The following is an 18,591-nucleotide window of genomic DNA, read 5'->3' as shown; positions in this document are numbered from 1 at the left end:
AGTTTCAGAGGGCATATACATGCCCCATAACGCTTAGAAGCTGATTTCCCAAGGAAAACAATTAAGTATGTACACACATTCAACTTCTTCTGTTTAAAGAACCTCTCCCCGCCCATCACCCCTCAAAACTGCTTTTGTCTTGGAAAAACAGCTGCCACATTTTTCACACGCATATAATCCAGGTAGGTCCAAAGACAATGGAAGGGAAAGTAGTGGAAAACTAGTAACCCAGACAAGCCCTTGGTCATGAATAGGTCTATCATGTAGGTGAATCTTGCATGCTCAAGAGTTGTATAATTTTGGGTATTGAAAGCTAGGGGCAAACAAAGGATGATGATAATGTTAAATATTTATGTGATACTTGGGAGTACTCACAGTTCCTCACATATATTATCTCAATAATCCCTGTAAAATAGGTAAGGATTATTGTCCACGTGATACAATGAGGTACTGAGGTAGAGAATATAGACAGGAAGTTGCCTTCTACTGAATACGACTATTGATCTGTCAAGGAAGTTATCAGGTGTTTTCTGTATCATCAACTAGTTGATTCTTTTAACTGAAAATGCTGGGAACTGGGACTGGGTGCAAATCAGATGCTCTGCCATTGAGCCACAGCCCACCCATTGTGACTTACTGAAGACTGGCTTCTGTGTTCATGGCTGAGATTTGAGCATGGAACTTCCCACTCTTAGGGCACAACTCGACATTGTACCTCAGTATTTCTGTTGCTTTAAAAATGTAGCTGTAGGGTATAATCTTGCTCAGGACTGTGACATAGAGCGGGCTCCTGTCTTTCCCCCCACCCTATACTATTTCCAAGAGTACCCTGTCCTTGATGCGTTTTTGTAAAAGGAGAATGTTTTTCTGTATTGTTTAGCAAAATTTGCAATGAGCTACAGGAGTTCGTTCGTTCGTTCGTTCGTTCGTTCGTTCGTCCCTCCCTCCCTCCCTCCCTCCCTCCCTCCCTCCCTTCCTTCCTTCCTTCCTTCCTTCCTTCCTTCTCCTTCTCTAATAGTCTACTGTAAAATTTAGCAGACAGAGCAAAGTTTTTCCAATCTCCATGCCTTTGCCATATCTGGAAAAATTTCACATACCAAATTCTGCATTTCCAGTAGCTGTTAAAGACGCTGGGAAAAAAACAGTAAGGAAGGAAGGAAGATCTCATTGAGAGAGCAAGAGAAATGGAAATTGCACATTGTTTTTGAATAAATTATTTTACAGGCAGATGGCATACTGTTAGAACTTTAAAGTGTCCAGAGTAATGGAAGGTTATAGTGATTTAGAGGGAGCTGGTCTAAGAGGGAGATATAAAACTGAGCAGCATTTATTACATTTGATATCTTAAGATAAAATGAGTTATTTGTATGGGGTCCACTTGTTAATGTAAGTCTATCTGATGTCCAGGCCAGATTTTCTGCAGAATATGATTTCACTCTAATAATTCCATAGCATTAAGAATTCCACAGCATACAACATTTCTTATTATTGCGATAGTATGAGAAGAGAAGCTGCATCTGGGAAAATTCTCTGTTTTGTTCAACCATTCAACATATTGATGGATTGTCTCAGGAAACCAAGAGTGCTAGATCTGTAGCGTTACGCCAGAGGAATTTTTCCAGAGAGCTTTTCAGTTCAAAAATCACAGTGAGACGTTTATGTGCTGATATTTCCCCTTGTTTGGATACCATTAGCCAGTGTTACTTCAGGAAAACGTTCAGCACCTGGATCAGAACCTGAATTAGTCGCCTAGTAAGATTCCCTTTCTTAAGCTGACCTCCTTTTAGCCAAGAGCTTCCCAGGTAGTAATCTGCTTATCAGGTGAGAATCTCTGCAGTAACCACTCCCAACAGAAGTGGCTTTTTTGCAGAGCTGAAAAAAGTGTGTGTGTGTGGGGGGGGGGGCAAGGAGATACGTTTTCAGAAGAACTGGAAGGCTGTACAAGGGAGAACCTCTTCAACAGCTTCCATCACCACCCAGTTAGACTTTAAAACCTGCACATTTAGACCTGGGCTTTTGCTATGTCTACCAAAGGTAAATCTCCCGGTTTTGCTGCCTCCAGGAAGAGATTAACCCAAGCTTACTGTGTCTCCCTTTTTAGTCATAAGGGGTGATCAGCTATTCCTCACCTTGGAAAAGGAGGAGGAGAATAGTCAGGCAAAGAAAAAAATAGAATGATACTAATGTATACTAACCAGTTGACAAAGAATTCATGACCCCTCAGCTAACATCTAGCTCATTTTGTTTCTGCTTGTTACTTAAAATTTCTTGTCTTGTATCAGGGATTGGGTACCATTTTATATTTCAGTTTAGAAGAACAGAGGACTAAGATGTGCATCTTCAGTGCCTCCAAGTCTAGTGTACCCTCTCTGAGTCCCCCATATACACAGCAGAAAGGGGGGACGCAGGTCACTGTGTGTGCTGGCCAATACCACCTTTGTTGTGCTGTAGGGCGAAGTTTCTCTTGTTTATGCCTATTAAAGGTTAATAAAGATAAAGAAGTTTCTCTTGTGCCCCATTTTTCTGGGAACTTCTGGACGTCCATTTTTACATGCAAGTCCTAAATCAAAAGCAGGAGCTGGGGCAATTAAGGAAGAACTATGGGGGCAGAAGGCACAGAAATGCCTTAGCAAGCCCAGATGAAACTCATAGGAACTATATAACAAGAGAAGATATGATGTTTGTTTGTTTGTTTGTTTATTAGATTTTACAGACCGCCTAATCCACAAAGGGCTCTAGGCGGTTCACAATGCAATAAAACCCAATACATTCATTAAAACATCTAAGAACATTTGAAGTTCAATATGCAGCATCATATCGTGGCACCTGGTCTTAAAGCCGGCCTTAAGGCTGGGAGGGGCTGGCAGCACCCAAGATGAAACCAGTGGGGGCGCTGCCAGAGATGACAAAACCATGGCAGGGCCTCACAAGGGAGCAGCCAATCCACGGCCAGCCTCACCAAAAGCCCGGTAGAACAGCTTGGTCTTACAGGCCCTGCGGAGCTCACCAAGGTCCCGCAGGGCCCGGACAGCTGGGGGAAGAGCGTTCCACCAGGCAGGGGCCAGGGCTGTAAAGGCCCTGGCCCGGGTAGAGGCTAGCCGCATCATCGAAGGGCCGGGGACTTCCAGCAACTCCGCTGTTGCAGAACGCAGCGGCCTATTCGGGACATATGGGGTAAGACAGTCCCACAGGTATGAGGGCCCCGAGTCGCAAAGGGCCTTGAAGGTTAATACCAGCACCTTGAAGACGATCCGGAATTCCACTGGAAGCCAGTGCAGACGGCGCAGCATGGGGGTAATATGTTCTTGATAACTACCCCCCGTAAGAAGCCGAGCCGCTGCATTCTAGACCAGCTTCAACTTCCGGATCAGTCTCAAGGGAAGGCCCGCGTAGAACGAGTTACAGTAGTCCAACCTTGAGGTGACCGTCACATGGATCACAGTGGCCAGGTCAGCCTGGGAAAAGTTGGGGGCCAGCCGCCGGGCCTGGCGAAGATGAAAAAAAGCTACCTGGGTAACATGGGCCACCTGGCCCTCCATAGAAAGGGAGGAATCCAGGCGGACCCCCAGGCTGCAGGCCAGGGAGGTCAGGGCCAATGTGACCCCTTCCAAAACCGGCGGCTGAAAATCCCTAGGCCTCTCACCACGGCCCAGCCAAAGGACCTCTGTCTTCGATGGATTGAGTTTTAACCTGCTCTGCCTCAACCAACCATCAATTGACTCCAAACAATGCTGTAGAGCCACAGGGGCAGAGGCCGCCCCCGCCCCCCCATCAACAGAATGAGCTGGGTGTCATCAGCATATTGGTGACAACCCAGCCCAAAGCTCCAACCAACTGGGCAAGATATTGTAGATATTAAATAAGAGCGGGGATACCAAGGCCCCCTGTGGCACCCCACACTGAAGCGGGTGCCGTTGGGAGGCCTGGTCCCCACACCACACCTGCTGACCCCTATCCTGGAGAAACGAGGCAATCCACTGAAGGACAGTGCCCTGCACTCCGGAAGCAGCCAGGTGGTAGGTCAAAAGGTCATGGTCAACCACATCAAATACTGCAGCAAGATTGATCAATATTAGCAGCGCCGATCCGCCTTGATTCAGCTGCATGCGGAGCGTATCTGTGATAGCGACAAGGACGGTCTCCGTCCCATGCCCAGCACGGAAGCCGGACTGGAAGGGATCGAGTTGTTCAGTGTCCAGTTTTCATCCATTTCTGTTGGACTTTTGTAGGAGAAATTTCCCCGTGAGCTGCACCCAGAGCAATGTGGGTTTTAGGTTTTGTGCCATTCCCTCTATGTGGCCTAGCATCTAGTCACAACTGGGAAGGGAATATATGCTAAAGGCTTTGGAAGAATTGAGCATCATGAATGCAGGTGACAATTAAGAACTATTCCTTTAGATGGCCAGATAGCTGGATGTGATCTTCATTTGTATCCTAGTTCTGAAGAAAGAGGCATTGCATTGTCCGTGCCCCCCCCTTCCCCCCGCCAGGGAGTGTTCAGTCCTTACTTGGCTTTCAGGAATCCAACTGAGGTGAGACTGGGGTCAAATGAGACTCCCATCCCTCCTCCCCCATTTCCCCTCATGACAGGGAGAAGACAAGAAGCATTTCCTCATAAAGCTTCACAATCAGGAGGGAGATGGTTTCGGGGAAGTGTTTGTATCGACAGGGTACCTCTTTGATAGGGATTAAAGGTGATCTTCATTTCCACTGCTGTAATTACTCTTCCATCTGCTGCTGTTGTTAAATTGCAGTCCTAAACAGTGGTATGCTCTAACTGACTTCTCTGTTGCAGGTCCCAATTGCACTTCAAGCTGAAGAGCCAAGCTCGTCTCTGTGAAATATGGATAGCATCTTGCATGGAAGAGGTCTGTGAGGGCAGCACTAACCCCGAGACGTCCTTCGTTTTAGGATGGCCCACGACCAACTGTGTTGCTAACTTCAGGTACAAGATGTTCTTCGTATTGGTTGCCCCTTTGATGCATCTCCCACTGAGACAAAGTCCGACAGTTCACTCTCTATTCCTTAAAACCAAAGAGAGTTTCCCTGTTGTCTTCAAAGTGGGAGGCAAGTTTGTATTGTAAGTAGCATAAATTAAATCAGTGCTTGGAACCCAGAAGCTGATCAAATTCTGTTCCTAACCCTTTACAGCATAGGTACCCCACTGGCTTGATTTCATCATGGTGGTTTTCACTGTATTTCCTCAAATGTACACACAATTCTAAATTCTATCCGCAATCCCCGATTCCAACAATGTACATTAATTAGAACAGAAATATTCATGCTGTTGCTTCTTTCTCAGGGATCTTTGGGCTGACATATACTGCACGCATGCATCTTTTTCCTACCAGTATAGATGTCATGGCTTCCCACAATTTTTTCCTAACAGTTTGTAATTTGGTGACTGTGCCATGATTATTCTGTGCAGGAGGTGCCCATCTGCCACAATAAAAACTATAATTTCTTGGGGAGATGATTTCCTGTCAAACCAGCGTGAGTCTTACAATGCCATATCTAAATCTGCTGACTTCAGTGGACCTTGAAGGATGTAACTCTCCTTAGGAGTTTCCTAAGTGTGCCCTAAGATCATTGTGAGAACTGTGACTTCTGTTGTCATGACAATTCTTTACAAATATTTTGAACGAATAAAATATTGACATCACTGCACTGGTGCAGTCTGCAGCAAAAAATAAAAATAAAAATATTTTTTCTTTGCAAAACAATTTTAAACAAGTTTTTCTTGCTTTAAATTCTTTCAAAACTGAAACCACAAGTTTTCACAGAGTGAATGCTTGCACCAGTCTCCTTGTTCATCGTGTTGAAGGCTTCTAGAGGGCAAGTCAAGATACATTACCCCATGGTCTCATTGTAGTCCAGTGAAAAAAGATTTCCCGTTTGTCACATTTTTACCTTTGCATTGAGAGAGGAGGGTAACACACATCACAAAAGGCAGTCGTTTTGCCAAGGTTGTTTGGCAGAATGGTGAAATTATTTGCTTGGATATTTCTTCATAACCCCCACCCACCAACCCCCACCTTAGCAGTGGTGTAGGAGGTTAAGAGTTTGTGTATCTAATCTGGAGGAACCGGGTTTGATTTCCCGCTCTGCTGCTTGAGCTGTGGAGGCTTATCTGGGGAATTCAGATTAGCCTGGGCACTCCCACACACTCCAGCTGGGTGACCTTGGGCTAGTCACAGCTTTTCGGAGCTCTCTCAGCCCCACCCACCTCACAGGGTGTTTGTTGTGAGGCGGAAGGGCAAGGAGATTGTAAGCTCCTTTGAGTCTCCTACAGGAGAGAAAGGGGGGGATATAAATCCAAACTCTTTTCTTCTTCTTCTTACATTTCAGCAGGTATTTAGGAAGGGGAAAGATGCTGATCAATCCCTCTCCCTCAGAGGAGATCTGCTCCCCCTTTCTAAGTTGTTCCGGTAGATTCCTCATCTCTCAGGAGCAGCATTTCGGGGGGGAGGGGAGGGTTGGGTTCCCACAGAAGAGGGGGATCAGCAAGAATTGCCCCTTTCACTTAGAAATGTAGGTGGGATCCAACACTTGGATCCAACTACGATGTACTGGCTGATTCTCATGTTTCATTAATTTTTTTGCCAAATACTTGTGATTAAAAAAGGTTTTAAGTGCTAGGATGCAAGCCGCAATCTATTTAGGAATGCCTTTGACCTCAGCATGATAGCATTATGGTAAGCAGGTAGTATGATGATAACTTACTCCTGCTTTTATCTGAACTCCTGTGCTAATGAAGAAAAACTGCTTGCCCCCCCCCCTTTTTTTGTCAATTCTGAAGCAATCTGCCTTATAAATGAGATGGCATTTTTGATGTCATGTGGTCAGAGCTATTCACTGTGGGAGGTAAAAGAGGTCTTGAGAAGTATTTTACAAGAGTTGTTCTGGAGTATTTAATTACACAAGAATCTGGTTAGCAAAGAGATTAAAAAAGAACGTCCAAATATTTACAAGGCGCACGCTGTGGGAGCCACTGACACTTCCCTAAATATCCTCTTTGAATCTTAGGGAGTCTTTGAAGCTCTGTCTGAAAGATAAAGATACACAAAGGAAAGAGACGCAGCGTTTGATTTTGGGCGGGAGGGTTGTTGCAAAAGTCATGGCCATTGATGAAGTTCAACAGCCAGGCGCAGCCTACCCCAGCTTTCTTAGTTGGTTTTCAATTTTAGGGGTCAACCAAGTTCTTGACTGTACCCTGCCCAGGACTTTGGTGAAGAGTAAGAAATAATATACAAACAAACAAATTATATCAGTGCTGAAATGTTCATTGATTTGGGCAATGCAGTGTGGCCTTGAGGTGTGCACTCTTCGGTCTGTTTTGTTTATTGTGCTCGTGGGTTACGTGCAAGTTTTGTTATACTTAATACAACATAGTTTTAACCAGTTGAGAGCCACCAAAATTTACAGAAATTTTGTTTTGGAGAGGGGTGTTTGTATGCAGTAGCCTTCATTCGCAACCCATTCATAATATCCCCCACCCCATGCATAGTACACATTACATGTCAGAAATGCATATGTATGTCTGTCCGTCCGTCCGTCCATCCGTCCGTCCATCTATTTACACATTTACTGATTATTTTATTCTGCTTATATGCTGTCCTTCCCCTTATGGACTCAGGATGGCTTCCAACATATCAAAAGACAATAAAATCTTATTGTCAGGGCAGGGCCAGAGTGAAGGGGAACTGCGTCTGGGGCACGCGTGCGCCCTGCGCCCCTGCCCCGCCCCGGAACGCCCCCACCATACCACCGCCCTGGTGCACGTGTGTCCCCTTGGTGCTACACCACTGTCCTTAGGCCTTGTTGAGTGGCAGATTTTTAAACTTCTAAACAACTGGAATATTCATGAATATTCTCATCAGCACAGAACCAGTGGCTGAATAGGTTTCTTTCAAGCAACTCGATCAAGCAACTCATATGCCCCAAAGCCATCAAGTGACATTTCTTAGACTCACTCAAGGTTATTCCAGCATGAGTGTGGTTCATCTTAGTTAGGCTTAATGGTGCCACTTGATAACCCGTTTTCCTTTGGCACTGCAGACTAACATGGCTACATTTTTGATAACGAATGAATGATTTTTTTAGAAATTGCATTCAGCAGTTACCTCTCCTTTTTTTCCTTTTGGGATGGTTATCTGGGGAATAGGTTGGTGAAAACATTAATTTTTCTGCACACCATGTATTCTATCCTGATATGGCATGCATTTACCTCTTCCCAGCCATACGTATTCTAAAATATTACCCAAAGCTAGTTTTTACTTGCAAGCGGATATATGGATAATATTGGCATGCTGCATTACTACTATGTGAACCTTGTTTTTAATATTTCAGCTCCACTGAGCAGAAAGAGAAGTGGCTCACTTCCCTTCAAAGGTAATTCTGTTCTGCTATATTACCCATGATAGAAATACAGGCAATATCAAGCCTCATCTGCTTAATCTGTATCTAGCCAGTTCTTTAGTATGGATTTTTCTGAAGGATTTCCTATTCTGTATCATATCAAAGTGTGGTTAATTTGAAGTTTCAGACAGTCAGATCAGTTTAAGATTTATAATTGTGAATTAGAAAGACTGGCATGGGGCTTGAATAATAAAAGTCAGATCCAAACTTTATTGAGTAAGATTTCAGCTTGCACAATAAAGCTCAGCTATTCAGAGTCTTTTGTGTGCAGTGGGTGCTTCCTAGCAAGAATTTTAAGGGGTCTTCTAAAGAGACCACTGTAAATACTTCTGCCATGGAAGAAACCCACATGGAACATTCTCCTGCCAGCCGATAGTAAAATATCTTTGTACTTGCACTTTTTATTATATTCTGTTGGCTATATAATTGCAATGACTGGAGGCATTTTAAAACTAGTTCCATTTCTGTTTATTTTGACAGCCGAATCAATGAAGAGAAGTCAAAAGACTACCCCAAAAGCATTCCCTTGAAGATCATTGCAAAAGATGTTGGAAACTGTGCATATGTAAGTGATCCCTGGCTTCTGATTGAGCAAGAAGGGTGTCAGAACATGACAAGTGTTTCTGTTCTACAGCAAGAACAGTACAGATGTGAAAATTCATTTATATTGTCCTATGAACTTACAAGTGTTGCAGGATGTTGTCCAGTGTTTATTGTGAACACTTTTGTATTGAAGATAATTTACCTTTTTCATTATCCTGCAATATAAAAGACTAGCCACAGTGGTGACGACTACTTCCAGCCAATCACCGCGCACGACTCGCTTTCAGCCAATCACCATGCTTTGGACAATGGATACTAGGGCATTATGTCCATCTGAAGTCCTCCCAAACCCCATCCTTCCCAGGCTCCACTCCCCAGTATACAGGAATTTCCCATCCTGGAGTTGGCTATGCTCAGCAGAGCTTGGGGAAGTTAGGGGAAAGGAGGAAGCTCAGTGGAGTGTAATGCCACAGAGTCCACCCTCTAAAGCAGCCATTTCCTTCATGGGATCTGATTGCTGTAGTCTGGACATCAGTTTTAACTCTGGGAGAACTCCAGCCCCCCACCTGGAGGTTGGCAACCCTAAGCTTGACTATGGCTGGTGACTACATGATCCCAGGAAAGGATGCCAGTCTGCCAATCACACTCCTAGCAAGGAGCATCAGGTCCATCATCATCATCATCATCATCATCATCATCATCATCATCATCATCATCATCATCATCATCATCATTCTTATGGTAGATTTCACAGCTGCCAGATCTTTAGCTGGTTGTTGGCCTTCATTACAATTCTAGCCTCACCCAGAGGCCTAGGAAGTTGTAACATATCTGCGTAGTATTCGTGTGGATCCCAGCCAGGGCTGCCTTCTGAATTGTACAGATGTTAATTTTGTCAATTTGAAGATGTTTATTTTAATTATTATTAATTAAATTTGAACATCATGGTGATGATGAATTAAATTTAATAGACCGCCCTACCCCCGAAGGGTACGATAAAACCAACAACAAACAATACAACATAAATTATCATTGTGCCTTGCCAAGAAATGGCTTCAATAATTTGGCCTGCCTGTAGTCTTTAAAGAGCGGTATGACGGACCCCTTTCTTATTGGTTTTGGGGGTGGGGACTAAGATCAAGGTAGAAATTCAAAAAAGGAATGACTTCACAGATGCTGTTAACAGATTAGATCGGGTTCCACACAGGCCTGTTTTCCTGAAGAAAATGGCTGCTTTAGAGGGTGGACTATGGCACTGTACCATGCTGAGGTCTCTCTCTTCCCCAAACCCTTCCCTCCCCAGGCTCCACTACCCAAATCTCCAGGTATTTCCCAACTCAGAGTTGGCAACTCTACCCTAACCCAGCTCTGCCACTGGGGTATCACGCTACTTCATCAGCCTGCCTTTCTAATTTGTTCCTTCTTCTCTGGTTCATTAAGGAGTGGTTAAGAAGGAACTGAGGATCACTGGCATTTTTTCTTACATTTAAGGGCTATTAAAGGCTCTGTCGTGTCTTTGTTGAGGACAAGCATTTGCACAGTCATTGTAACGTATGGGGCAAGACCAGGATGAATCTACAACTGCATTGATTTGCAGATAGGGTTACCATGTAACCCGCTAGTGGCAGGAGTCTTTCTGCCAGTGCTCTTGTATCCCCCATTCTTACTTCATAAAGCAGTGAGAGAGGGGGAATAGGTGGTGGAAGCAACATCACAATGCTGTAGAATGTACACAAAATGCTAAGGTTTCACCATAAACTGTGGAAATTACCTTGAAGTAACATAAGGACATCAGTTATCTCTTCCCCTTCCTGTGCCCCCACCCAAAGCTCTTGGGGGGTTGGGGGCTGAGGCCTGGTGACCTTTTTGTGGTGCTTTGGATTGCTTGGCTGCATGTTCTTGAGGTACCCTATGTGTTGTAGACTTGTGTTGTTCATTTCTGTATACAGGTCTTGTAGTGCTGTTTCAAATGCTAGCAAAACCCCTATATCCACAATACTGCATTTGAATCCAACAGATTCTTTATTTTCTTGAGGAAATTTGTTAAAGAAACATGTTAAGGACAGTCCTCCTTTTTAAGACCAAGATCCCATCTTGTTATGCATCCTGTTTTCAACAGTGGCCAGCCAGTACCTCCGTGATATCTATAATCAGAGCTGCAGAGCAAGGTTTTCCCCAGCATTTGGTATTTGGAGTTGAGCTGCCATAGTACTAGAACGTTCCATGGCTGCCATAGCTAATAGCTATTTACGAAATGTGTCTTCCCTGAATTTTTGTAATCCTTAGTAATAAAAAAAGCAAACCATCAGGAACTGTTGGGTTTCTGATAAACCAAAGGTAGTATTGCAGACTGACTCAAATTTGGTCGAGTCTGGGAAACAGCATCTGTCATGCAAGGAAATTGGGCAGTGGTTCAGAATCTTTTGACCAGTGTCTCGGGGTGGGGGGTGGGGGCGGAGGCAGCGGGGTCAGCTTGGAGTGAAATTCAGCAGCACTAGAAATATCACCGATGAGACTCAACAGCAGCAGATGGACACTTCCTAAAAATCTGAATACTTTCTATGAAGCTCCACTTCTTGTTCTGATAGAGCAGCTGCAGCTCTGAGGAAATTGTTTCATTTTAGGCAAGAGTTAAGGCTAGAGATGGGGGGGTGAGGAGGCGTATGCCACGCAAATCACTTTATTATATTCTTGCCACAGGCAAGCCTTATGCAAATGTGCTGACCTACTCCTGAGTGCCAGATGTCATTACTTTGAGAAAATGTTAATTTTTGTATGTTACAATCATTCAGCTATATCCTCAGGCAAAAATAGATGCCATTTGCTCCAGTTTCCTTGCCAGTTTATTGTTTACAGTGGCCCAGGCAGATACTGTAAAATTGTGCATGCTGTTAATTGTTTTTAATATGATGTTTTAGTTTTGGATTTTACTTTTTTCTTTTTTGATGTCCAATTTTTTTGATGTCCAATTTTATTATTGAGATGTTTAAAAAAAGCAAAGAAAAAGATCAGAAAATATAAGAAAGTACACTTAACATAAGGACTCCCAATTTAATCAACATCAAGTGTGAACAGTAAAAATTAATATCACTTCCTCTTTAACCACATACTTAAAGTTCCAACTTAATAACCCTACTGATAATTAAAATACTTTTCTCTGTAAAGTCCTACAATAACAATCCACTAATCTTCAAAACCAATAATCATCAATTTACTTTTTTCTGTTTCACCCAAATAATCCATGAGCAGTTTCCAATTGTCCAAAAAACCTTCAACCACCATTCTTCTATTGCATGTATATCTGGAGATTTCCATTTTTGTGCATGCAGCATTCTTACAGCTGATGACATGTATAAAAACAAAGTTCAATGTTTTCTCCCACAGCTCTGTCCATAAGTCCCAACAAGAAAACTTTGGGTTTCAATTGTATATTCATTTTAAGGTCTTTTGAATTATTGAATTTATTTCCCTCCAATACTCCTTAGCTTTTTCACAAGTTCACCATAAACTTCTTGGTGTTCATATTTTCAACACTTGTTATATATGTTTTTGTATATCTTTGCTAATTTACTTGGTGTCCTTTACATTGATACATCATTTTATAAAAATTCTCTTTTAAATTCAAGTTCAATGTAAACTTTAGATCCCATTGTTCTATTTGTATATTATACCCAAAATTAATGGCCCATTTGATCAGACTCTCCTTTACTTGTTCTCCTTCCATTTTATAGCTCAACAATGGTTTATACATTTTAGAAACAATGTGTTCATCATTTGTACATAATTCCATTTCAAATTCAGTCTTGGTATTTTCAAAACCATGCAGCCTTTTATCTAACTTAAATTTCTCAGATAATTGTAAATAAAGAAACCAGTCACAAGAAAAGTCTTCTGACAGCAATTGTTCTCTTGATTTCATTTTACTTTCCCTTCGTGAGGTGTCAAGGAAAATCGCCATTTGTTTTCAAAAGTCATTTCACGTCTAAATAGTGCTTCTTGTGGCGACAGCCGCCTAGGTATTCTTGGACATAATCTAGGTTTAAATTTAGTCCATCTTCTCAGCATGGTGTGGCTAATATAATGGTTATTAAAATCCTAACTTACTTTAACCTTATCATACCATAAATATGCAAGCCATCCCAATTTCATGTCCTTCTAGATCCAGCACTCTTTTATTTCTTAAGGCAATCCATTTCTTCAACCAAACTGAACAAGATGTAAAATATAGTCTCAGATCAGGAAGGCTTACTTCTCTCCCCCCTCCCGCCCCACCCTCTTTCTTTTGTGACTTGTAGTATCTTGAGTTTGACCTGAGACCTCTTCCCCTGCCATTGAAACCTTGATGTGTCCTTTTGCCATCATTGAAACAAAGTACCTTTTATAGTGTCAGAACTGTTTGAAATAAAAAAAATAACATTCTTGGTAAAACATTCGTTTTAATGGCTGGAATTCTATCCAAGAGTGACAACTGCCATTTATTACACCTTGACTGATCCTTTTTAATTTCATTCCATGTTTTGACATAATTATTTTGAAGTAACTTCCTAGTCTTATCTGATACAATCCCAGGTATTTCACTTTTCTTTCAACCTTAAATACTGTTTTTCTTCATCAGTTCTTTTTCATTCTGTTTACTCATATTTTAAGTTGAGACTTTTGTTTTCTGTCTATCAACCTTGCTAGGGCACCAGACTCTCTGTTCAAACGTTAAATGTTCAGCTCCTCTTATAGAGTTTTCTAATGTCACTACCAGATCATCAGCAAATGCTCCTAGTTTATAAGTCTCTTTTTAAAAAATTTAACCCCTTCAATCTTCTCATCACCTCATATCTCTCTATAAAATACTTCCAAGACAATCTCCATTAACAATTATTTGTGCAGTTTGGGATGTATATAGTTTTCCTCTTTTTTTTTTGATGAGTCATCTCTGTAGCTATGCAGACACAAATATGAGTATCTACACAGACACTAATATGAGTTTCTAAGTCGGTCTGCGGAGGGCAGGCCAACCCTTACTGCAGAGGGCTGTTCTTCTCAGTGGGAGGTAAATGGGTCTTCCAAGCAGCTAAGATTCTTGTATTTGTGTCTGTGTAGCTACAGAGATAGCTCACTGAATTTTTTTTTAAAAAAGGGAAACTATGTATTACGGGAACCAGTAGGACCAGCTGAGTACGACTATGTGCTTTTTGAGCTGAAAAGGCACCCATGATCGGAGCCTGCAGAGCAAACGTTCTGGGGCTACCTTCAGCAAATGGCGGCAGGGAGAACCCCTTCAGCTGCACACAAAATGTTGGGTGCAAGCTGAGGGTGAAACTTACCAGAGAGCAAAATGGCTGGGTGGGAAGCAGCCTCTTTCCCCCACTTACTCCTTTGCTGTCTGGAAAGCACCCAGAAACCACCTCTTTTTAAGACATCTCCAGACGTCTAAGTGAAAAGGAGGCAGTCCCACAGACATCTATTTTTTTATGCTATGTGAGACAGACCAAGTATATTCTCTTGCATTCTCATTCTTGTGTCTCCATACATCCACCCAACAACCCAAGTTCTCCATCCTATCAAAGATATTTTTAGTATGTTGCCTTGTGTATTTTTTTAAAACATTTTTTCCTGAAATTCTGTCTATTTGTGCTAATGTACTGACTATTTTGTAAACCACTTCGGAGACTCTTTGGTCAAAAGGCAGTCTTTAAGCAACTAACTAAATAAAATATTTTGGATAACGCTGTTGGGGAGGGGGGCGGGGGGAAAGGTATGTGACCTGGAGGTTCTCTGCTCAGTTTAAAAACTGATGTGAAAAATGTGTATGGTAGAGATAGGCAGCATGCCTCCGGAGACTGAGATGGCGGAGTCAAGCTCTGAATTTGATTCTCCCTCTCAGCATGGGTGAGAGGTCAGTTAAAGTACGGGGAAAATATATTTCTGATTTTGGGGAAACTGGTCAGATTGCAAATACCACATTTCTTTATCAGCTGGGAACTAAATGCTATGTTCAAATTCTAATTGAAGTTTTTTTTGTTAATACTCTCCTGTGAAAGTCCAGTTATCATGAGGCTTTTGCTGCTTTTCAAGTGCTGTTATTTTGATGCTCACGTTGTCTTCTGTCTTCCTCCCTGCTTTCCCCAAAGTCAAAAACGCTAACTGCAACCAACATGGATACAACGAACGACGTGATCCTCATGGCCCTGCAGCAGCTGGGAATTAACGTGAGTTATGATGATTTTTCAAAAATGCACATTACATTTAGCTTCTCAGAAGGATTATAGCAAAAGTATCGCTATCGCGACCACTAATACTAAAATTGTGGTTGTTTGGTGGAATCAAAACTGGGCGACCCATTAGACAAGATAATGCTTGATTCACAGCTTGATTCCCAGGTATGTGGAACAATAACACTTTGCAAATTGACCAAAAGTGGGGAAAACCTCTAGCCTGAAAAGGACTGGAAACATTCAAGCTGGAATATTAAGTCAGTTAAAGAGGGTAAAGGGGAGCTTGAGCCACGCTTACAGAGGCCCCTTCCGCACACGCAAAATAATGGCTCATTCCGCATGGACCAAAAACAGTGGTGTGAAAACGGTGTGAAAATGGTATAAACCCTTTTATACTGTTTTAAACCCATTTTCACACCATTTTCACACCGCTGTTTTTGGCCCATGCGGAATGAGCCTAATGTGTTTTCAAACCACTTTCACAACTGTTTGCAAGTGGATTTTGCCATTCCGCACAGTTTCAAAGAGCACTAAAAGCAGTTTGAAAGTGCATTATTCTGCATGTGCGGAATGAGCCAGAATCATGGAGGGGGAGATTTGGAGGAGGCTGGGGTTTCCAAATTGCTCCGGTGATTCCTTGCTTTCTCTTAGCTTGTAACTATCAAAGCTGGACCACCATTCTTTGCCATCAAGTCATGTCTGACTTATGGTGACCACTCGAGGGGATTTCATGGGTGATTCAGACATGCCTGACTAAAGGTCACCATAAGTCAGCTGCAACTTGATAGCATCTTACATGCACACAATTGATCGTGTCTACTAAGGAGAGAAGTCCCAAAATGAATATACAGTGCCGGGTTTCCTCAGGACACTATTTTCACACTATAATTTCATTTTGCAATACAGGTATTTTATATTTTCTTTTTGCAGGGGAGGGGATGGTTCCTTATTCTTCTTGCTTTTTCCCCAGTTTTATGTATTTATTGATTGAATAAATTTCTATCCAGCCCAAATACATTCCAGGGCAGGTTACACACTATAACAGTGTCTCTAAACATTACACTACTGAGGACCTCCTCTGTTTTTTGTTTGTCAAAAATATTAGGAGTGTGGCTTTTTCAGAGTCAACACATTGTATACTACCTAGCGGCAGTAATTCGGTGGATCGTCTGCCTTAGATCAGACAGGTTGGGACAAGCTTGCAGGTCTGTTTTGTGAGGGATGGTTATAAGCATTAGTCATGATGACCATCTTAAGGCAATAGTTCTCTGTCCTTGTCTTTTACTAGAAGAATCTGCTGGTAGTGACTTGTATAACCACAGTAGGACCACAGTTTCGGATTCCAGGCAAATTCAGAGGCTTTGAAGGAAGATCAGTCAGTCCCTCAAAATCTTAGTATTGCCAGACAAACAGGCTTATCTGAGCCAGGCAGATGCTCCTGACATTAAGACATTTATATTTATTTATATTTATTTATATGTATATATATATGTGTGTGTGGGGAATAGAATACACTTCAGCTGCATTCTCTTGCTGTGCTGCACCAGGCAATTCTCCAGACTTCTGTTTTCCTTTTCCTGTCTGCTTGTTAGCTTAGCAGTGATTCTAATCTAAGCCCATCGTGTGCTGTTTCTGTCAGTCACAGGGCATCTTCTGCTCAGAGAGCTTCTGTTGGCACTGCCCACAGCTTGCCTCTGTCAGCTGCTAATACTCACACAATTAGTGCCCCCCCCCCCCCGCGCCTGGGGATCATAGCACACAGAAGGGGGTCCTACAGTGCTTGACAAATGTATGAAGGGAACCAAGAATTGCTGGGCTGCTGCAAATAATATGTTTCTGTTCTTCCTCCCAGTATTATGACATTGGCTTTTTCTATTGTTGTAGAAAAAAGTCATGCCCTATAATGTCATTTGTAGCCTTGTGTTTCTTATGCATTTCACACATAAAGCAGGAAAAGCATTCTTGAGATAGTGATGTGTCTTGTCTTCATATAATGGTTTGAACCATCTGCTACCTTTTCCCGTTAATTGCCTCTGTGGATATTATGGCTTTATGCCGTTAAGATTTATCTCACAGCATGGTTTTGTGGAATATTAGAATGCCCCCATTTTACCTTCACAACAATCCTGTGGTGCAAGTTAGTCTGAGCAAGTAGCCGAGGTTCTTTCTGTCCTGCATTCAGTCTTGTAAGTGATGCAGAGGCAAAAATGACAGGTCTTTGCATTTCCCAGCTGTCTTTCACCTTTGAGAAAAAGTGAGAAGACAAAGCAGGGGAGTGGGGGCAGGATAACTAAGGAAATGATACAAAGGCTTTGGTCTCCCCACCCCCCCACCCCCAGCTGTGTTGAAAAGTATTGGAGGCGGAGAGGGAAGCAGCTAGGTTCTCCTAGCAAACTGCCAATGGTTGATGCTTTCCTTCCCTGGCCAGTAGAGACATTTTCAGAACTTCTTGCATCTTCCAGTTGTTGTTGCCATGCCAGATGATGAATGCTCAGTGTATGTTTCGGAGAAGGCTCTTGTATGTCAGATTTTTTGGTTATGTGGAGATCTTGTTACATATCAGGCTTCCCGGCTTATCTTCTGCCCAGATGCCTAAATTACTGCAAAGGAAAAATACAGAAGGAAACGGAATGTTTTTAAAAAGCAAAAATGCGTCCCTTTCTCCTCTATTCTCACCATGTTGCTAGAACCTGTGGAGTTCCATGAACAGAATCATCAGGTGCAATTCAGCCAGGTCCATGACGACTGCATTCAGTTTCTTGCGTAAACCAGTGTTTTATGTAACATGCTGCCACCTGCAGAATGCTTGCAGACACTTTGGAGCTTGGTAGTAGCCCGTGCCAAGCCACAACTCGACAAAGAATATGCGGACTTGTTCCACCAGGCTTTTGGCCAGCCGGGATAGCCATCAGAACCTCATGTCATCCAGGCCCCCTGTGGATGGGGTTGGGGGGAGGGAACTGTTGCCATATTGATTGTTTTAAATTACAGATTGAACTACTGTTTCACATTTTATTTTATGTTTTAATTATGATGCACACCGCCCTGAGCCTACTGGGGAGGGCGGTCTAAAAATACAATAAACAAACAAACAAATAAATAAATAAGATAATGTCCATGTTTAGGTGTTGTGCTGCAGGTGACCTGCCCTCTAGTGAGATCTGTGACACCTGTGTTCAAAGCATGGGTTGTAACATACAGTTTTTAAAACCTCAGTTCCCTATTCATTCTAATAACTGTGGGATGGTGTTTTTTTTTTAAGGGCTCTGAAAAGGACTACCAGCTGTGGGTGAATTCAGGGAAAGAAGATGCACCATATCCCCTCATTGGTAAGAATGTGTTAAGCTTTTTCTCTTTGTTATGATACGGTCAACTGACCTCTTTCAGTAATGTAATACAGTCATTAAAACAAATGGCTTTT

General features: G+C 42.5%; 1 protein-coding gene across 2 annotated transcripts in view; it reads left to right on the top strand.

Moving 5' to 3' along the window:
- ARHGAP20 (Rho GTPase activating protein 20) overlaps window positions 1-18,591 on the top strand; it is a 109,372-nt gene that overhangs the window by 65,960 nt on the left and 24,821 nt on the right. Inside the window, exons 1-6 of one of the 2 annotated variants that reach the window (XM_048495016.1) lie at window positions 4,646-4,694; window positions 4,796-4,945; window positions 8,350-8,391; window positions 8,899-8,983; window positions 15,087-15,164; window positions 18,433-18,499. In XM_048495016.1, coding sequence (XP_048350973.1) covers window positions 4,860-4,945; window positions 8,350-8,391; window positions 8,899-8,983; window positions 15,087-15,164; window positions 18,433-18,499 — 358 coding nt within the window. In that variant the 5' untranslated portion in view covers window positions 4,646-4,694; window positions 4,796-4,859. Of the gene's footprint in view, window positions 1-4,645; window positions 4,695-4,795; window positions 4,946-8,349; window positions 8,392-8,898; window positions 8,984-15,086; window positions 15,165-18,432; window positions 18,500-18,591 lie in introns of those variants that run through there. The other variant, XM_048495015.1, reaches the window with a different exon arrangement.

Source organism: Sphaerodactylus townsendi, linkage group LG04 (assembly GCF_021028975.2).
Source record: "Sphaerodactylus townsendi isolate TG3544 linkage group LG04, MPM_Stown_v2.3, whole genome shotgun sequence".
Classification (NCBI taxonomy): Eukaryota; Metazoa; Chordata; class Lepidosauria; order Squamata; family Sphaerodactylidae; genus Sphaerodactylus; species Sphaerodactylus townsendi.
The sequence above is the reverse complement of the archived record's forward strand: the minus strand, read 5'-3'. Positions and strand labels throughout refer to the sequence as shown.